This window comes from Eptatretus burgeri, chromosome 15 (genome assembly GCF_056783735.1).
Source record: "Eptatretus burgeri isolate ZD-2024b chromosome 15, Ebu_testis_v1, whole genome shotgun sequence".
Lineage (NCBI taxonomy): Eukaryota > Metazoa > Chordata > Myxini > Myxiniformes > Myxinidae > Eptatretus > Eptatretus burgeri.
This window is the reverse complement of record NC_140975.1, coordinates 59892107-59914217: the sequence shown is the minus strand read 5'-3', so window position 1 is coordinate 59914217 and position 22111 is coordinate 59892107. Positions and strand designations below refer to the sequence as shown.

At 42.8% G+C, this 22111-nt stretch overlaps 1 protein-coding gene across 11 annotated transcripts in view; it reads left to right on the top strand.

Moving 5' to 3' along the window:
- LOC147012292 (uncharacterized) overlaps positions 1-22111 on the top strand; it is a 129875-nt gene that overhangs the window by 10867 nt on the left and 96897 nt on the right. For all 11 annotated transcript variants that reach the window (XM_085856217.1, XM_085856218.1, XM_085856220.1 and 8 more), the window contains 11 exons: positions 1914-2035; positions 2247-2369; positions 7881-7962; positions 8168-8235; positions 8359-8424; positions 8509-8560; positions 11021-11114; positions 11253-11664; positions 15119-15218; positions 17852-18051; positions 20230-21995. In XM_085856217.1, coding sequence (XP_085712343.1) covers positions 1914-2035; positions 2247-2369; positions 7881-7962; positions 8168-8235; positions 8359-8424; positions 8509-8560; positions 11021-11114; positions 11253-11664; positions 15119-15218; positions 17852-18051; positions 20230-21995 — 3085 coding nt within the window. The remainder of the gene's footprint in view (positions 1-1913; positions 2036-2246; positions 2370-7880; positions 7963-8167; positions 8236-8358; positions 8425-8508; positions 8561-11020; positions 11115-11252; positions 11665-15118; positions 15219-17851; positions 18052-20229; positions 21996-22111) is intronic.

The window sequence follows — 22111 nt, the reverse complement described above, 5'->3', positions numbered from 1 at the left end:
CTTGTAAAACAAGTAATCTATTATCATGTACATTTTTCTCCTCATTGATAATTAATTAGTTCAGCGAAATGCGACCCGGAAACGATAAAAATGTTAACGGCCATTATGGGACTAAAAAATAGTTATCGGAAGTTAACTGGTCCGATAACGATAATTGGAAGTTCACTTCCGATAATAGTCCGATTATATTAATAAAAAAAAAAAAGAGTAAACCGATAATTAATTATCTGTTATCGGATTATAGCTTCTGTGCCCAACACTGGTGGCAAACATCTATACTCCGATCTCGAGCGGTAGCACACTTGACGCGGACTGCCACGGAGGCCGTGCAAAGGGGAACCGTGCGTCGACCCTGCGTTGCCCGCAGGTAGTCACACAGACCACAAGGCCACCGTACGTTGAGCACAGGGACGCCTTAGGACTACCCTACGGCGACCGTGGAAATAGTGCGGCCGCTGTAATTTTTTGGGGGTTGGCAAAATTCATTTTTCATTGATAAGAGCCTACGGCAGCCGCACGAATAACGCAAGCCCACCGTACGCCCTACGTATGGTCGATGTGGAAAACATCTACGTCATGGCTACGGCCAACCTCGAAATGAAAAAAAGTTATAACTCCGCACTCTAATTCCACGGAGACCCCTACGGCCTGTAAAAGATAGCCGTACGGCCACCCTGAGGCCACCTCAGAAACTCTGCGGCCGCCGCACGTTTCTGTCAATTTGGGGGGGGGGAGGTACGGCCGCCATATCCTAGCCGTAGAGCAAATGACATGCTTTAGTGACATGAAGTTATTTGTGTGTCATGGCCTTCAATTCCGGAGAGGAACCGTGAGATGGCTGGCCCGTACCTCGTTCCCCACGATTCCCTGGCCACCACAATATATTTATGTCGATGGTAATGTTTTTGTTTGTTTGTTTGTTTGTTTGTTTTTTTTTTTAATCTTTAATTCAACTCTTTCTTTCTTTCTTTTTTTTTTTTTAATTTTTAAAAATTATTTATTTTTTTGAAGCCCAGGAACCGAAACTCCCTTTTCCCATTGGCAGTTGGTTTCGCAGCATTTTCCAGGAACCTCATCCCTGCGGTATTTGAGGGGTTACTGCATGTAAATTTGATTTGGTGTTGGCATGGACTGTCCGAATGGCCTCCTCCTGTGTCTAATTTCCTTGTGTGTATCCAAAATCTGCTTGTCCATGGCAATAATATCAGCAGAAATATTCGGGGGTCACCTAGTCCTGGAATGTTGTTCTGATGCGTTGCCATCAACCTGACTGATAGAATCCCCATAGTCTCTGTAACTTGCCAACAGGCACCAGCAACCGTTTCATGGTGAAACCTGCAAACTGCCAGGTTGACTCACTATTGTGGGCGACGCTGTCTGCTCGCGCTTGTGTTGAAAATATCGCATCTTTCCCAAGTTTAAAAAAACAAAATTATTTATCAAGAATGGCAGATGCAAGCAAGTGTTATGCACAAGTCAAATTTCTATCATTTTGAGGAATGGTTGCGTTGGACTGTAGAGGGAGTACTTTGAAAATATGAGGTGTTGAATTTACTTCTGCAGTGACTTTGTTGTCGTCTTATTTTCCCCAAAGTGTATTCATTTAAACTTCAGACTTGAATGCCTTTGGAAGAGTTAGATTAGAGTTTTTGAAATCTGTGCACATGCAATGAAGCAAAGAACGGATGGACAGGGCAGGATGACCGGCAGGCGGGCAGCAATCTGGAGCAAATCGAGTTTGATGCAAAGTTGTGGCAATCGGGTCCAGGTTGGGATGGGAGTACGTACGGAGCAGTTCCAGATAGGAAACCCATAGGTTGCATTCGGCCGACAGCAAGGCAAATACTTGTAAGGAGATTGTAGCTGGTGTCAACTTGTAACATCTGTAAACATTATTCTGTCTTTGTGCTCAGGTACCATATTTGCTTATGGGCAAACGGCCTCTGGCAAAACGTTTACGATGCTGGGCTCGGGTCACAGATCCCCAGGCATCATCCCACTTGCCATACGAGACATCTTTGACATGATTTCCACCGTGAGTTCCGTTTTTGTTTTTTAAATAATAAAGAATTTGTTCTCCATGCTTGTGCCATGTGTGGTTCTTTGTGTTTTGTCTGTTGCGTATCTATGTGAAGATTGCCTGTGTTAGGTTGCCGTTTGTTCTGGAAGTTGTGGCCTGTTGACTGTCGGGTTTTTCTTGTGCTCTATTTATTTTGATTTATCTTTCTATCCATCCACCTCTGCAGAAGCAAAATTTTGAATTTCTCGTCCGAGTTTCCTACTTGGAGATCTACAACGAGACCATTACAGATTTGCTCTTGCCCAAAGAGAAGCGACGGACACCCTTGGAAATCCATGAAGATGCTTCTGTATGAATTTCCTACTTTGCTTCCATTTGTTTTGCTCATGTATGTATGTATGTATGTATATATGTATGTATATATATATATGTATATATATATATATATATATATATATATATATATATATATATATATATATATATATATATATATATATATATATATAATTCCGGCAGTGTGTGTGTGTGTGACCGCTGTTTCTCGACGACCACTGGTCTGATCTAATTGAAACTTGCCAGGTATATTGCTGGGACCTGAGGATGTGCCTTTTCAAGGTTTGATATTAATCGGACAAGTGCTTCCCAAGTTATGGCCATTTATTTACCAAACCAATGACAAGACGCGTTGTTGCGTGGGCGTGGCCGATGGGGAAGGGAAGCTCAGCCGTGTTCCCCATTACGGGTTACAACGTACGGGCTTCCGGATAATGATGACTTCGTGTATTCTAATAATTTCTCGATTTCTTATGCGCATTTATAGATAAACACAATGCCCCAAGTTATGATCGTTTTCATATTAGACGGTGCATAAATTTCGGTAATATCAGAGTGAGTTGGTATGTTCTGAACCAGGAAGTAAATTTTTTTTTTCTCTCTTCTCTTCTTGTTATTCCTTGCCATGACATTGCGAAAAGGTAAAATACGTTGGCGCCAATTGAATAATTGGGTATTAAAACTAAATTGCGAATAATATGCGAACTTCCGGGCACGTGAGAGCGAAGAAACTGCCTGTGGTTGTTGTTTGTTGTTCGCGGTTTGAATATTTGTTAAAATCTTTTTTTTTTTTAATGGCCACGTACTCGTACATATAATGCCAGGTGTGTGTGTGTCTGTGACCGCTGTTTCTCGACAACCACTGGTCCGATCTAATTGAAACTTGCCAGGTATATTGCTGGGGACCTGAGGATGTGCCTTTTCAAGGTTTGATATTAATCAGACAAGTGCTTCCCAAGTTATGGCCATTTATTTACCAAACCAATGACAAGACACGTTGCTGTGTAGGCGTGGCTGCGTAGGCCGGTGCGCGGCCGGCCGACGATGACGTCACGGGCCGTGCCGGTTACGATGGGGATCGGTGTCTTGGTTACCGTGGCGTAAGAGTGGCAATGGTCAATGGCAGCGAATGTCATGGCTAGCAAAGACGGAGGTAAACTTGATTTTAATTAACTCTGTGTGTGTGTAAGTATCACAGCAGTTGTTACTTCAATGCAAGCGATAATTCGTGGAATGCATGTGAACATTCCGTACGGGCACGCATTACTTCCGGATAGTGATGACAATGTATTCTCATAATTTCTCTTTCTTATGCGCATTTATACATAAACACAATGCCCCAATCCAGTCATTTATGAGAGTGAAGGAACGGCCTGTGTGGTTTCTTGCTCGTGGTTTGAAAGTTTTTTTTTTTTTGGGGGGGGGGGGGTTGCACGTATGGGCACGCACGTGAGAGCGAAGGAACGGCCTGTGAGTTTGTTGCTTCTGGCTTGCGGTTTGAAAGTTTTTATTTTTTTTTATTTTTTAATTTTTTTTGCACGTATGGGCACGCACGAGTATATATAATTTTCCCAAGAATAAATGAAAAAATTTTAATGCACAAGTAACACAAGTCCTGTAAGTTTCTTTTAAACTGGATCAAAATGATTTTGCATACAGAGTCGAGGCTCGTGGAAGAGCTACAACTGATCAGGATGCAACAAAAGGAGCAGTTGAGAGAGGTGCAAATGCCAAAATGGAGGGAGACTTGGACAGGAAGGGTTGCACTGGAGGATGCATGGGATGGAGATTGAAGGTAAAAGCTGGAAAATTCGAAGGAGTGGGGAGAAAAGAGCATGGTTTTGGATGGAGATGATCTGAGATGGTGGTGCACTGCTGTGTTAGACCTGGAGGGAACAGTGGGTTTGAAGAGGTTTAAAAGTCTGTTCCAGAGGTGTGTGGGGGTGGGGCGGGGGAATGAGTAGGTGAGAAATGATTCTAGGAGTTTCACCACAAGCGTGTTGCTGGCAGACTGTACCTGCAGAAACTTGAAGAAGGGGGCAAACCATGGAAAGAGCAAAGGGTGGAAGACAGACGACCGACCACTGACCACTGCGATGTGAAATCTATATGCCCAGAAACTCGACTTCATCGTGTGAGATTCCAGTGTTTTGTTTATTCGTATGCTGCTTGGCTGCATTATTTTCTGGGGTCATGGCTGTGCTGCTGATTCCAATGGTGAAGGCCTTGGTTTCAATGGCAGAAAGCTGAGCAAGGCGTGAGGCAGGGTCACCAGCCCAGAGGGAAGAGCAATCCTTCATCAAGCTGTAGATGACTGTCTTGTCGGTGGATAAGAGTTGAGGTGTTTCAAGGAGGGACGTTTGTACAACAGAGGATTCTTGTCGGGGACTGCCTTTGTATGCCAACTTGTAAATTTGGTTTGGCCAAGAAATATCATGGCTGATGGGTGGTGAGACCCAAGAGTTTGAGATGTTGAACTTCAAGCGAATTAAGAAAGTAGATGGGAGGTTTTCCTTGAGAGAGATGGAGATCGATTTGTCAGGATTGAAAATGCCTATTCCAAGTGTTTGACCAGGTTGTGATTTTGTTGATGTCTGAAGAGTGGGAGAAGCCTGCTGCTATCCAATCTGAAGGATGAGGGATGTCGTGGCAGAGGGTGAAGTGATCAGGAAATCTATAAAGGGGATTTTCTCGTCAGAGCCATGCTGTGGTGAATACGGATGCGTTCGTGCTAAAATTCGATCAAGATTGGGCAGTTTGCTGACGCACATTGAGGATATTCGAGGATAGATGCAATGTTCTGGCAAAGTATGACGATATCAAATTTTTGTCCTTTGCCTTCGTCTTCATCATCCTCCAGAGTTCTTGGAAATTCTTGGCAGACTTTTGGTGTTCTGGGAAAATGACCACTATCCTTTTTGAAATATCTTCCCATTGGAGCTGCTTTTTTATCCCCCGCCGCGTGGCGGAAGGGGGATATTGTTGTCACCCGGGTCGTCCGTCCGTCCGGGCGTCAACATTTATAGCTGTGAGAGCGATGACTGGTAAACTGTTCGCCATATCGATTTTAAATTTGAGTCGCACATGTACCACCTGAAAAGGAAGAACCCTATTGATTTTGGGCGTGGCCGGATCCAAGATGGCCGACTGGGGCGGCCATCGTGAAAATTTCTTTTTGTAATAAATGGAAAAACGCTTATCTGATTTCAATTATTTTTGGATACGACGTTCCTCACCCCTGGGGAACTTTTTCGAGATGATGACCAAATGGTGTCTTTTTTCCAATTCACCTCCCTCATTATCTGGAATATGTATGACCTTTTTCATTCAATGGCGGGGGATTCCCCATCTCTGATGGTATATTCTTACTTGTGCCCACGTCAATTCTCCAGTCTTGGATTGTTCCTTGGTGAACCTTGATTGCTTTGAAACCCATTCATTGCTCGAATGAAAAATTGTCCACTTTTTTTTTTTTTTCTTTCTGTCTTTCTTTTCCCGACATGTCGTCATTGGAACACACAAACTAAAAATTGAGGTCGGTGAGGCCAATGCGGAGTAATTTTGGTTGAATTGGTTTGGTCTCCTCTTGTTTGGAACACTGAACAAAAATGTTTAACAGGCATTAAATCGTAGTTTAGGTGCGGCTGTTCGGCTGAATGCGCGGCTGAATCAAAGTAATTGGCTGTTTACATCCCTTCATGAATTGCTATTTAATGGGTGATTTTTTTTTTCTTTCTTTTTCTTTTTAAATACTGTGTTCGTACAACGATATTTTTGTCACCATTTAAGTGTTCGTCGTGTTCACAAGATGCTTGCTGGGCGACTCATTCACCCCATTTAACCCAGGAGCAGTGGATGAGTGTGGAGAGGGGGGGTTTGGGGACGTGTGTTGTGGAAGCAAAGACAGAATCGAGGCATTCGGCCTTCTCACGAGCGGTCAGTGTGGTACCATTTGAAGTAAGGGAAGGGACGGAGGCAGAGCACACTCCAGACTGACTTAAGCCACCAAGTCTTGGAGAGAAACCAGTTTGAAAGTTTAATCTTATGGGTAAGATGGATATCATTTTCTGGCTCTCCTGAGGGTGGTTACTCACTCTTTGAGATTTGTGCAATTACCTGAGATTGCCTTTGGTAAGGTTTGTTTTTTCCAGGAAGAGAAGGTAAGTTAGTGGGGCAACTCAGCATAACAATTGTGCATTTTATGAGGAAAGCACCAAATTTGGCACACTAGTTGCCTTTTGTATTATGAACAGATGTGGATATTGGGACATCTCAAAATTTTTGATGGTAGTGGAAAATGGCTGCCACAGCCATCAGCGGCTGAATTTGAGATGGCCCAATATCTACATCTGTTCATAATATGATCGGCAACTCGTGTGCCAAATTTGGTGCTTTCCTCACAAAATGCACAATTGTTATGCTATCTTTAGCGAAGTTGCCCCACTAAGTTGTTTCAAAGCAATTAGGAGGAAGGATTCTGTTGAACAGATGTCCAGTTTGGTGGCCTAAATTGAGAGACCTGTCATGTTGGAGTGGAGGCCTCGGATGTTTGAGATCCACACAGTTGGGTGCGGGATGGGGCGGAGGATTTGGAGGGATCACATTGAGCGGGAAGCTTTGAATGTGTGGCGTGAGGACTAAACATTGAACTTGTAGGTGAAGGGGGGGAATGCAGAAAGAGGAGACCGAGATGGAGGGGTGCATAGAAAGGGTGGGGGTTGGAAAGATACGTTTGAGATGTGTGGAAGGGTATTTGTATCGTTGCAGGATGTGCATGGGATTTTATTGTTGTGAGCAATTACCTTTTTTATTTGATCTATTGTAAATCATGGACGTATTTCAGAACAATCTTTTAATTACACACACTTTCATTCCTCATCATTGAATGGCAATATGCCCAATAACACTTGCTTGCTGGTGCTTACCAGGCAGGCCAATTCATTGATGTTTGCAAAGAAACACTCAGGTGACCGACCGAGTTATCCCTGGCCACCTGAACAAAATACAAATTCCTCCCCTTACCAATCTGGGACACTGCATCAGTGGCACCATGCGTGCAAAAACTGATGTTAACGCTCAGCCACTTGCTGCATATGAATGGCGCCGATGACCTGAAGTCCTCTGACGACAACCCAAAATTGTCCTCGCTTTCCTCCCTTGTTATGTTGCATATAAATATCTATATGTACGACACCCGCCAATCCATTCTCGATTCAAATAAACTTAACTGCAGGGAATGTTTGTCCAGTTTGTGTTTATAAAACACAGGTGTCTCTTGAGCTTTAAGCCTCCTTCTCTTTTTATTTATTTATTTATTTATTTTTTTTGTAATGTTGGAACTTTGTTCCCATGTGGTTGTTTTTTGGACGTTATTTTTGGAGCTCCATTTCAATGCAATGCTAACTGTTTACCATACTAACTTGTGAGTATTACCATACTAACTGTTTGCAATGCAAAGCCTCATGCAATCCTTACTTGTGCCTTGATGCAAGACGCCGATGTGATAACAAAGTTCATTTTGCAGCGCAAGGTGTACGTGGCCGATCTTACTGAGAAAGTGGTCGTTCGTGTGGATGAGACATTGGAATGGATGAGGAAAGGCGAAAGTAGGTGACGTTTGGAATTGTTCAACCTTCCATGTTGGCAAGTGTGATCGTTGAGCAAAACAAAACCGCCGGTGAAAAGTGTTTCAAGCTGAACAATATGCCATTTCTAACTCTTGCTTGCCTTGTGGCCTTTGTGATTTAATAATGAAAAGAAACACCAAAAAAAAAAAACTTGTTTTTTCTTCTTTTTCTTTATTAATGCCAGAAAACAGGCACTACGCCGAAACAAAGATGAACGAACAGAGCAGCAGATCGCATGCCATCTTTCGAATGGCAAGTTGATTTTTCTTTCTCTGCATTTTGGTGCAACTATTGTCAATGCTTATTGAAGACTTTTTTTTTTTTATTTATTTATTTATTTTTTTCATTTTTTGATGGCGCTTCATCTTCACACAGGTGATTGAAAGCCGTAATAAAACAAACAGGGAATCTACGGGTGGCGCAGTCATGGTTTCTCACCTGGTAAGGGTCGCTGCCACCCGCCCTCCGCGTCCGCTGCTGCCGCTTGCCGCAACTGGCTTTTGACTTTTTGTATTTTTATTTTAGAACCTTGTGGACCTTGCTGGAAGTGAGCGAATCAAGCAGACTGGCGCTGAAGGTAATCTTCTGGTTTGACAGCACTGCTTGTGCACAGCTGTTGCTTTTGTTGGATTTAGCTCTGCAAGATTTACCTTACCGTTTTCACCATTGGATGAGTATGTGTTCAACTGTTCCAAAGCACATTCGGTTTGGTTAAACATTTGTGAATATGCGATTGCGCCATTGTGCATTGGCTGGTCACAAAGCTTCCTGTTCAAAAAAATGTGATCCGAGATTTAACTTGTCATTGCAATGACTCAAATCCCATCAATCAGCTTGACTGTTTCTGGACAAATCTGACTTGTCAACATCTTGGTGGGATGTTGATAATCTATTGTTACGTTATGTTGTCATTCGATATCGGTCAATAAAATGTTATTTTGTGTCAGAGTATGGTTTCGTGATTAGTCTTCCCCCACCCCCCCAAGGAATGCAAGATTATTGCAACGTCCATGTCTATCTGTCTGTGTCTTTCCATGTCTGTATATTGTCGTGTTTTATGCTGCATGGTTGGGCTGAACTAGCTGCTGCTCTTGGACACGTCCGATGAATGAATGGCGGGTTTGCGTGTGCATGGAAATCTCAGCACATGAGGCTCAACTTTGTAGGTCATCTCCACCGAAATGACCTAATAAAGCCGGACCAAATGTCCGTACGTCCGTCAATTTTTCTTTCCGATCTTGATGAAACTTAGTATGTGGGGAGAGGTCGATTAGTGTTTCACAACGATATAACTTTTGTCCAGGTTCAAGGTCAGGGACGAGGTCATGCAAGTTATAAAAATCGCCATTTTCAAAACGTATCTAGTCTGCCATTCTACAAGTTATTCGGCAACTGTTTATTGATTATGATAGTAAAAAATATTATCTTGTATCTAACCGGACAGATTTTTGAATTTCCGTCCCATTTGGTCGCCACGTAACCTGGAAGATGGTCAAAAACACCTCCCGGTACAAAGAAAACTTTTTACTTCCGATCTTGATGAAATTTGGTATGTGGGTAGAGGTCGATGAGTGATACCCAACGACATATTTTTTCCCGGATTCGAGGTCAGGGTCGAGGTCACGAAAGTTGTGAAAGTCGCCATTTTCAAATCCTATCTCGTCTGTCATTTTAGGAGATATCTGGCAACGGTTCATCGATTATGATAGTAAAAAACATTATCGAGATGACCATCACCCCCACACGGGTAATTTTTTAAAATGGGGTTTATTCCCAACCAAATAAATAACCAGGGGAGGCTGAAATCACTACGGTGAGTTCAGTCGGGAAAACGGGAGTTGATAAATAAATAATTATATACAATGAAAAACCGATGGTGGCACACTTCTGACGAGGGGAGGAAAACAAACCTGGGTGAGGCATTAGCTGTTGGTGTACGAGCAGGCGATTGAGGCAGACAGGAGAGACAAGCAGGAACCAGGGATGACTGATAGGTGATCAGGAATAGGGAGAAGTAGGACTCGATTAGGCAGGTTGGAAGATGAAGCACGTGGGTGGGCCAACCCTTTTACTTCGGCGATCTCCTTGTTTTGCACCCACTCTCGTGAGCTCTCCTCAGAGGTCCCAAAACTCTGCCCTCTTAGGGGAAACAAAAAGTCTCCCCTCTCGGGAAGCGATCCAAGCTCTGCCATTCTCTCATTACTCAGACGTCACCATTACAATTGCACGTATGATTGTCTTAACTTTAATCCCAAACAAATTATTACTACGCACAATCCCCAGTATGGTGCACATTCAAAGAAACAGATCCTTAAGCTAATGTTTTCCTACTCTATCACGTCGGGATGGGCGAACTACTCGTACATGAACCGTACTACTCTATAACGTTTCTGTTCTAAGGCAATATCCCCCTCCCCCCCCCCGCCTACAAACGTAACAATTTTTGCTTAAAAAATGGTTTTCTCTACAACCGCTTGTCTGATCAATGCGAAACTATAAAAACAAGGTGAGACTCCCCATGGAGATCAAAAAAAAAAAAAATCTTCAAATGCTAACACTGACTTCAAAGGTCACATGGTATGGCAGCCATATTGGATTAAAGGGAAAAAAATTGGACATTACTTTCTTCAAAACTGCTCAACAAAAAAAATTCCAAACCCAGCATATGTCATCAACTCGCCATGGTGTGTATTGGGTGATAACAATGATGTCATTGAAGTGATAGTCTCGCCATAATTGGTTAAATTGAAATTCTCATTTGCAACTTCATATGTCTGCTCTGTGACCTGATGTGAGTGCAGAATCAAACTTATGATGTTTATAAACCCATGCCAAGAAACTATACGACATGAGGTGCATTGATTTGGGTACATGGGCCAAAATGGTGGCGTGTTCGGTTGACGATTGTATTTTTTGTTTGAATGAATGCGTGAGGCAAGACTATGCACTCTCCTCGTACCCTCCTCGTCTTTTTATTGTATTTATCACCCGGTTTTAAGGTTTTTTTAAAAAATGTAATTATTTATTTATTTTGCAGGGCGACGTCTCAAAGAAGGCTGCAATATAAATAAAAGCCTTTTCATGCTTGGCCAGGTTGTCAAAAAACTGAGTGATGATCTTTGTCGGAACAGGTACCATGTCACAAGATGGTAGTTTCACTTTGATTAGTATGTGGTTTTATTTTTTTTATTTTCTCTTCCCCCCCCCCCCCACATTTGTGTTGGTTTCATTTATTTATTTATTTTTTTCTGGTCTCCATTGGATTGCAGTGGTTTCATCAACTACCGAGACAGCAAGCTGACGAGAATCCTTCAGAACTCATTGGGAGGCAATGCTAAGACTGTGATGATTTGCACCATCACCCCGACTGCCCTGGACGAGACTCTCAGCACCTTGCAATTTGCAAGCACAGCAAAACATGTGAAGAACACGCCGCATGTAAATGAGATTCTAACGGATGAAGCTCTCCTGAAGAAAAGCAGGAACAAAATTTCTGAGCTTCATCTGAGTCTCGAGGCTTTGAAGCTGGAGATGCAGTCCCATGCCGACGAGAAGATACTGTTGGCCAAAAAGCTGGCTGAAAAGGATCAGTACCAGTATGACAGTGAGGAAAAGATCAAGAGCCTCACTGCAGTGATATTAAATTACAAGTCCTCCGTCAACCTAGATGACTCCATAAAGGTGTGTTGTCATTTATTTATTTGGTTGTTAATCGTGTGTGTACGTTAATACTTTGGTTTTTATGACTATTAGTCTTGTATTAATTTGTAACCTCTTGTGTGTTCATTATATTCATTTATCAGGTTCTGTGGAGGGGGTAATGGGACTTTGTAAACACCCTGGAGATTATTGGTTCAGAGGCATTGTAAAAGTGTTTCCTTGGAAGTGGATTTAGATGTGATTCGTCGAATGGATGCTCATGAATGTGCCGTATCGGGGTTAAGTTTTACCCCGATCTATAAATATGGTGCCGTTCAGGAAGAAGATGCACCGCTAAATGTCTGATCGTTTTGAATTCATTCATATCTCATCCTGCAGCGTAGTCTGATATTTGAGATCAATTGTTCAAATTTGTATAAAAGCACCAAAATTGGTACACATGTAGAATAATGTATTCCGAACGATTCTCGATAAGGAGCCACCCGAGATTGTGTGCCTTGGTCAGCTTCGGCGACCATTTTCCAAAATTGCCGCCATTTGACTTTAGCGAAATTGGCTATATGCTCTTATTTTCTTATTGTGTTGGTGGTTGATATAAGGAAAGTGTAAAATTCAGTAAATTGACCATGCAAAGGCATATTCAAATATTATGAGCCAGTATTTTTGGTAAAAAAGCCAATATTTGATTTGTAAATTGCTTCTCTCCTGAAACTTTTCACTGAAAAGTACCCATTATTGCCCGGAGAACAAGAGTCAAATGATATTCATCACATTCAATGGGTTTGGAATCAACAAAAATTGCATTACAGATCACATACTTTACTCTATTTTGAAAAGGGAACTGATAATCGTGATAATGACAAACTCAGAAAATGTCAAATTATTGCACACTTCACTTTGAAGCGGCTATGGTTTACTGTCTACTACCCTTCTACCAGGACACATGGTACACGCATACATCAGTCCAGTACAGTTTGAGTTTCTGAGCTCAAGTGTACTGGCTCTGGATCAAGAAGTCAACACTTTTACAAGCAATGAGACTTTGCATTTGCACATTCTAAGCGAGGCCGATATCTCGGTCTGTGTCTACTGCGTCTGTCTACTGGCATTCTCCTTCACAAGCACACAGTCCAGTGAATTGCAGATTAGCCTTCTTGCATTTGCAGCGGTTTCTACAGCCTTTTTTGCAGCTGCAAGACACGAGCACGAAGCAGCTTTTTGAAGCCTCAGGGAGTGTGGGCCAGAGCGGTTCGTAGGACCCATCCTCTGTTTGCCGCCAGCCCCAGCTTGTTGGTGATGGAAGCACGGGTTGAGGGACCAAGACCTGCCCCCAGACATAGCCACCCTGGAAGACTGATCTCTTCACATGCTGTTCCAAAGCATCGTAGGTAGGTGGGATGCGCTGGACGGAGTTCCTCTTCGCGAAGAGTTTTTCTGGTCTCGTTGACGTCCGTATAGGGACTGGTGCGGTCATTGAGGAGCACCACAAACCTTTCAATGCAGTGCATTGTCATCCTGGATGTTGACTGGCGTGGTGGTCAGGGTCACAAGAGAATCTGTCAGTTCTGGAAACAAGTTCCGTGTGGCACAGGCAGATTTCTTCCCATGCCCCACGAATGCTGATACCGTGTCGCATCCGGTCATGGCGTGGAAGACAGGGAGGGGAGGGAACATGCCTTCTGTGGACCAAGGGAGGCAGCTATTTAATGGGCAGGGATGTAGCGGTAGTTCTTGCCCATCCCAAAGGCAATCCAGAGTTCATCCACGCATGGTAGTGCCTGGGCTACCATCACCGCCAAGACGACGACGTCGGTGTCTATGGTTCGAACTTTAATCCGACGGTGGTCATGTTCTGCAGCATGGGCCACATGTAGCATGATGTGAGTGTCTGCCTCTTCTTGACCGCATGGAGCCAGAGAGCTTTCATCTTCCTGCCTTGGAAGGCAGATGACTGCTTCACCATCAGTGACTACCAGCTCCTTTGCCTCGTCATGGAAGGACTGCACCAGTACATCGGACAGGAAGGTGAAGAGCTCCACCTTGTTTGCGTCGACACGTAGGAAACTGCCAGTTTTCTGGTATGGCTGCGGTGCTCACCACGCGCCATCGCACCCCTTTTCCTCGTTTCTCCCTTGTCGCCGTCTTCAAGGAGCCATCTTTGTAGCTATCCCAAACGAGGTCGAGACGTGAAGCACGACGCAGCTGCCCCTCGACGTATGGGATGAAGACTTGGTGGGCATATTCTTCAAATGTCTTGGCAGTGCCAGGCTTCAACATCTGCACGATGACTGCACCGTCAAGGACATCAGAAGTGACAGCAGGTCCATCAGACTGAGCTTAAGCAACGCCTTCAAGGCACACCAGCAAGTCGCTTTTGCTACCCAGGTGTAGCTTACCTGCATCAGATAACGCGGGAGGGCATGCTTGATTTTCATGACTGAATAACTCGTCCAGGTTCCCATCGCGGTTCTGGCAGCCTATGTGGAGCCTTGCAAATAAGGCCATATCATTCTTCACAGATGCTTCCTTTCCTTTGGGTGCTTTTGGTCTTCTGTCTGTTCCAAAAAGGGGGAGTTTGTTCCTCTTTATAGGTTCGTCAATAGTCTTGGTTCTGTCGATGAGGAAATCCTTTGGGAATATAATAAATCGACACAAATGACATTTGTATTGTTTTCCTTTGTAAATGCACATCACATGGAGTATTTATCACCTCTGAGAAACCTACAAAGAGAATAACAATGACAGATATCCCATGTTGTTAAAGTAGAATGGCGGCCATTTTGGAAAATGGCCGCCAAAGCTGACCAAGGCAAAATCTCGAGTGGCTTCATATCCAGAATTGTTCAGAATACATTAGTCAACATATGTACCAATTTTGGTGCTTTTATGAAAAGTCGAACAATTGGTTTGCTCTGCTGCAGTACTAATGCATGTATGCTTGGTGTTGGCTTTATGGTTCGGGTGGCGGGCTTGGGATCCGAGGGTCCTGAGTTCAAACCCCGCTCAGCTATTGAATTAATACCAGGTGGGGTTAACTCTGCCTGTCATCCTTCCGAGGTCGGCAAAATGAGTGCCAGCATGCTGGTATACTGTCGGAGTGGTGACCTGTCCAGGATTGTGCCCAATAGCCAAGGAGACTGCTTGGGCAGCACAAACACTCTGCACAGAGTATGGTCCCAATGGATGGATATGCATGTGCACTTGAATATAGCTGTCGATCAAAAAAAGCTTCGGTGCTTTCGAACGATTTCGTCAATAAATATAAAACTATTGAAAAAAAAAAATGTTACCAAAGGCACTCATTGACAAACTTCTCAGATGGACGCCACTCCGTTCAGCCATTTATCAGAAAAATGGCAAAACGGCTCTCGTAGTGGATAACTTTTATTAACTTTGCAATTGATGAATATTTTCTTTACCTTGTTTTAGTTTTGATAGTGGTTTTGTTCCATTGCCATTTCTGTGTTATTCTCAGGAGAGACCGAAACGGCGTGAGACTTGGTGTCCCGGAGTCTCAAATTCCCGTGAAGGCAGGAAGTGTCTTCAGCAATCCATTATGGATGACACCCTACCTGGTATGTTACCTGGATGCAAGTCTCCAAAGTAATCTGCAATATGCATATATTGAGGGGCTTCAGTTTGGATGTACAGTGGAGCTTAATTTATTTGTGTTGTGTATCGTTTCCCATTCTGCCATTTCCCCATCCATAAACTCTCAAAAATAAAATAGGCACAAAAATTTAAATGTTTTGTGTATTTTATCGTGATTTGTGTCAGGGATTGTGGAACTATTTATAAAAACTATTTGTAGTAAAACTGTATTTTGTTCTCGCGGGTATTTGTGTTAGCTTATTGAAAGAAGCAGGGGGAGGCCTCGTGTCTACCTTGGGAGTATGGGGAAAAAAAAAAGTGTATAAATGAAGACCGAAGGAGAAAGGAAGAGGAATTCATAATATATGGGTCACGTCAACAATGGGGGAAGCAAAGGGTTCTGACTGTTGCAGGAAGTGAGGAAATGGCCCACTTGAGGAAGGTTGTTATTACCGGGTTGAAGGAACGCATAGATAATTTGCAACAAGTCGCAGAATGTGAGGATGTTGGGAGTGGTGAAGGTGCAGAAAATTAGGACAGACGTTCGGACGACAACCTGAAAACGTAATGCTTTTGACGACTTTGTCAGCGGAGGAATAAAAATATGCAAAAAGGATGTGGGGTATTTCTCAAACTTGTGTAAACGAGGTCGGGATGGTCACAAATGATCATGTGAAACGATCTTGACGCAAGGTGTGCGTGCGTGCGTACACACAAGGAGCAGAGTTATCCGACTATAAGAAATGCAGTCAATGGTACAAGCAAAAGCACTTATCCAGTTGCTACTTAAAGACGGGCCCACACACACACACAGAAATGGACCCGTCGGGTCTTTATTGAAGGCCTCCAGCTCGAGGACAGGTGAGCTTGAGACCAGAGCCTGTGCTTAGACCTGTCCACCTCGTGTGGTCTTCGACGATCCGGCTCGGCGTGACTCGAACCCGCAACACGATGATGATGACCACCACGACCCTTTTGACCACCAGGTGACGACCAAGACGACTAACCACGCTCCCAGCCAGGCGTTACTTTATATTTCCTTCTTGTCCGGGGTGAGAAAATCGCCCTCTGAGGTGGCCTCCACCCTCATTGGCTGGCGTGTCATGAGAAAGCCGCCTTCTGTGGCCTGATTGGACAAGGGGCACGCCCCTGCCTTCCTGGGTAGGGTCCCGGTCTAAGGCAATGGAAATCTCCGCCCACGTACATGGCTGAACATGCGTGTGTAATGGCGCGATGTGCGAAGTGGAGTGATGGTTTCGGATGGCTGGAGTCCCGATTTGTATTGCAAAAACCCTGACTAAAAAAGTAATTTGCAGCGCACACATGTAATTCCCATTAGACCTAGGTGGGGGCCCTAACTATAAACACACACTTGTCAAAATAACTCGGCTTGGGGATTGCTGTCTGTCTGCGTGCACAAGGCTTCCAGATTCGTAGCAATATATCATTTTGGCCGTATCTCATCTTGAAGAATCACTTAAAATTTATTGTAGTCTAATGTGGATCTTCACCAAAATCTAATCGGTTTGTCCTTGTCACACACCCAACCTGTCCACAAAATTTCATCTGGATCTGCCCCCAACTTTTTGAGATATCCTGCTTCGACAAAACAAGCAAGCAAACAGATATAACAGGGGGTAACACAACCTTCACCTTTGGTGGTGGAGGTGATGACGATGACAACAACAAAATAAACTCGAGGGGGAGCACTCGGGAGTGCAAAACCTCCGCCGCCAATACTGCTGGGTCACTCAAGTGAACCTTATTCATGAAATATGTCAACAGTGCTGACAGTTATAGTTCTTTTCACCAACATTTTTTTTTTGGGGGAGGGGGTTGGAAATCACTTAAAATATGTAGGAATGCAAAAAAAAAGAAATTGAAATTTTGTTGAAAAAAATTGCAAATTTTTTTTTTTTCTCGAACAATTTTTTTTTGGGGGGGGGTTGGAAATCACTTAAAACATGGAGAAATGCAAAAAAAAATTTCTCTGACAATTTCTTTTGGGGGGGGGTTGGAAATCACTTAAAACATGTAGAAATGCAAAAAGAGAAATCAAAATTTTGTTGAAAAAAATTGCAAAAATTTTTTTTCTCTAATTTTTTTTGGGGGGGGGGTTGGAAATCACTTAAAACATGTAGAAATGCAAAAAAAAAAAAATTTTCTCTAACAATTTTTGGGGGGACGGCCAAAATTTAATGGCATGATCCTTGGACCATACATACATACCCCCCCCCCAAGTTTAGTCGAAATCCGTCGTTTTTCCGTAATACTGTTCACAAACGAACAAACAGAAAGGGGTGAAAACAGTAACCTCTGATCTTCAACGGCGGAGGTTAATCAGCTGATCAGGTACCCAGTAATTTTTTTTTTTGACAATTACTGAGTTAAATCTGAACAATTTTTTTTTTTTGCTGCTGTGTACCACCACTATTTACATTATTTAAATTTGGTGTTACTTTTGGAATGTGGATGACTGCTTGATGATGCGGCCAAATAGTATTTATTTTCTGTGTCTATCAACAAATGAGCAGCTTTGAACCAAATGCTGTTTAGCAATTGTGCATTCCCGTCCTGTGAATTGTCTCTGCAGTATTTTGCTCGTTTTATTCCTCAGTCCCTCCGAATAAGTTAACCTTGGATGATCCATGTCATGAAATGGAAGATAAAAACCACTCGTTCCATTCATTCGTCACCACTCGTCGCAAGAAAACGTTTCCGCGCGTGCATTGCAATGATGATGATGAAGAAGAAGAAGCATTGCCCCTCATAAATGAAGTGGATGAGTTTTCATCACGACAAGACCTGCTTGAGAAGGCAAGTGGACTGCTTTTATTTATTTATTTATTTATTTATTTCTTTATTCTTTTTATCGCGGTTCAATCTGCTTTTTATTTGCACTTCAAGGAATGTCAGGAAAACTGCCTTGACAAACTTGTGATTGTGATGGATAACGATTCCTTCATGAGTTTTGTACTGTTAAGAAGTTTTTATTCAAAATCCATTTAAATGCTGTCATCAGTGGCACTGTGGTGGGGTGGGGGGGTGTGAAAGGTGAGCAAGGTGGTAGTGAGGAATATGTGGTGGAGAATTTTGAAATTGGATATTTTGTCACTTTAAAGTGCCTTCAGGGGGTAAGCACAGAGCTCAAAAACTGTAGTTGCATCCTGGACAGGTTTGTCTTTGCCACTTTTGCAGAAAATGTATGGAGTTGGGTCATGAGCCATTCATTACCTCTGACACCAAAGGTGAACGTAGGTGATGTTTTCCCCCGTCTGTCTCTCTCTGTGAGCAGGATATCTCAAAGTTTTGGACGGATTTGGATGAAACTTGGTGGACATGTTGGGTGTGTGACTCGGGCAAATTGATTAGATGTTTGTGAGGGTGAGGATCCGGATCACATCTGGATCCTCAAACCATAAAAGTGATTATTCACAATTGAGAGATCGAGCCAAAAAACAAATGCATATATATATATATATATATATATATATATATATATATATATATATATATATATATATATATATATATATATATATATATATATATATATATATACACACACACACACCCAGCATATTTCATAACCATGAACTGGTCAGCCTGGTGGAGGTATGCACTCTACTGATGTTCAAGTTAACTCCGTCCACTGGAGGTGGACAGAATTTGTTTTCACTCGTCTGTCTTTGTTATCACAAAAATTGAAAATTTTCATCATGTCAGTCTGTCATGTCTGTCTGTCGTGTATGCGAATGCTGTCGGCTATCTTCGTCAAACTTTACCAGATGATGCTGAAGGACAAAAATGAGGCTGTCATTGTTTTTTTTTTTTTTTTTGATTATGTAATGTCAAGATGACAGTGATGTTATTTTTGTCATCATCTGTCAGTCGACCTGCTTGATGCCTTCTTGTTGTGGCTTTCCTTGTCTGTTTCTGTGCAGGATATCTCAAAAAGTTGTCGATGGATTCGGATGAAATTTGGTGGACAGTTTGCTTGTGTGATGTGGACAAGTTGATTAAATGTTGGTGATGAACCGAATCGGCAAAGGAAAATCGAGTGCTTCTTCCCCGTTGAGAGATGTAGCTGTAAAACGATATACAGTACGATATCTCAAAGTTGTGGGCTGATTCGGACAAAACTTGGTGGACAAGTTGGGTGTGTGACAATGATGAACTGATTCGTTTTTGGTGAAGATCCGGATCCGGATGGAAGTATGCGCTCGACCGAGGGCCATTTTAGTTTACATGGAGCTGACAACACCTGATATTACTGTTCCTTTTTATTTTATTTATCAGTTTTTTTTTTTTTCCCCTCAAGGCTTTTTAACAAATGTTGCAATAGTTTGTATGTAATGCAAATGCACCATTTTGCATTTATTTATCTATTATTATTATTATTTTATTTTAAATTCTCATCATAGTTTCTTCCCAGTCACAGGATGAGATGGATAGGTGTGTGTGTGTGCTTGCGCTTTTATTCTGCTGTATTTTTTTTTTCTTTGGAGAATGATGCTGCATCTGCCGACTTCTCTGTAATTATTTACTGCAGCGTCTCTTTCGGATCGAATCCCATTGAGGCCTTCGAGTTTATTTTGTGACGTCTACATCAATAATTTATGGTTAGGGTGGTGGGCTTGTGATCCTAGAATCCTGAGTTCAAATCCCCCTCAGCTGTTTAATTAATACCAGGTGGGGTTGATTCTGCTTGTCATCCTTTTGAGGTCAGCCAAATGAGTACCAGCTTGCTGATATCCTGTGTCGGAGTGGTGACCCGTCCAGGAATTGTGCCCAATAGTCAAGGAGACTGATTAGGCAGCACCAACGCTCTGCACAGTGTGGTCCCAATGGATGGATGGATGGATATAAATAATTCTTGTGTTGACTTCCATTAATGATTATAAATGAAGTTTGCAAAACTTTTTTTTTTTTTTTTTCAATTGTGAATTTTGTGATGTTTTAAGATTGATTGTGGATTTGTTGTTTTGGCCACAGATTCAGAATCTTGAGGAAGACTTGCAACGCAGTTTTCAGCGCGAGACAGAGCTCACAAATCGGCTCTCTGCATTGGTGATTCAGCCAATACCTCTCAAGATTGCCAAAAATTTTGGTGAAAGTCCCGACGCAAACTCGCAAAGTTTTGGATTGGAGATGACTGCAATGGCAAGTCCACACTACCATGTTAAATTTGACAGATTCGATGGTCCTCGGATTTCTTCGGACAATATACGAGGTGCGTGCCGTTTGTCAGATATTGAGGAGGTTACTGATGAGCCAGGAATGAACACTGCGACCATTTTGCAATGTTCATCTGAATCTGTCATGGACAATTCTGGATCTGATATTTTTGAAACTGACAGGTTTTTGGCTAAGATTGCATCACTGAAGGCACTGCTGGATGAGCGTTCGAAAAAAAATGAAGAGCTCCAACTTAAAAACCATGAGCTCGTTTTGCAATTGCAGAAACTTGAACAAGCAGTTGCCTTGGGAAAAGAAAATTTCCAGTCTGCAGAGAAGCTGCGTGAGAGCGGTGGTTTTGAGAAAGCGAATCTCTTGCTGGAAGCTGCTTCCAAAGAGCAGTTGATGCTCCAGTCTCGATTGGAGTCGTTTGAAGAATCTAACGTCTGTCTTGAGAAGAAGGATGAAGAAAATCGTGCTTGCATCGAATTGTTGCGTCTGAGGTTAAAAAGCCTCGAGGGTGATATCGATGCTTTTGGCGCTCTTCGGTTGCACACAGCCGAAGTGGAGATGGAACTCGAAGCTCAAAAAGCTGAAAATCAAGTGCTGAAAGAAGATGCTGCTTCGAGAGAGCTTTGCACCAAAGGTGAAGTTGAAACCGCAGATGCAGAGACGTCGATTACGATCACCGATGAGCTTCTTCATCCAGAGGAAGTACCTGTTGAAGATTCAAAATTGCTCTCATTGAATGCTGAATTGGATGTAAAAGGAGAACGTGTGGAAAGCTTTGATCGAGTTGACTTTGTGGCCATTAACAAGGCCCTCAAGTTACAACTTGATCAAAAAATAGCTGAGTTGGAACAAACCAAAAGTTTGTCTGAATCTTTGGTAAACGTTGGATCTTGCCGCCATCAAATTTGTGTTGCTGATGATAAGATACAATGTCTTGAAGAACAGAAGCGAATGGATGCTGAGACGTTGTCTGACCTGAGGATGTCTTTGGATTCTGCAAGCAGTGAGATTGAGAAATACTATGTGCAATTACATTTGCTCACGGAAGAAAAGGAACTGCTCCGGTTGGAGCTTCAAGGAAGAGACTCTCAAGCAGACACTTTGAAAATGACTGAAATGCAAAATGAAACAGACATCGATAGTCATGACCAAAGCATTCAAACCAATTTCACGGAACTGGATCGTCCTCGGTTAACAAATGGGACTGATCAGCAGCTACGCGCTCGTGCTTCACTCTGGCCATCTTCTGATGAAGATTTGCTTGCTACAGAGTTGGAGCGTCTCCAATGCCATGCAGAGAACGTTAAAAAAGAAAACGAAGAGTTGAAGGCATTGCTGGATTCGTCACAATCTAACTTTGAATGTCAGGTCTGCCAAGTTGCCAAGAAAACTCGCGCGGAGCCTCGAATGCAGAATTTAGGGGAAGAAAGTGTTTCTCTGAAGAAACAGCAAGACGACGTTTTGGAGCTTCACGAACAACTTCACCAGGCCAACAAACAAATTCTACAACTTGTCGACCAGGAGGCTAAAAATTGGCGATTGACTGATGCACTTGACAAACAAAAGGAAAGGTATGTCACAGCACTTCTCAAAGAAATGTCTGCTGTAAAAACGCCTTTATTTTTTTTCAAAATCCTTTTCCCATCGGACGTGCTTCTCAGTTTCGATTTGCATCTTTGAAATGCTC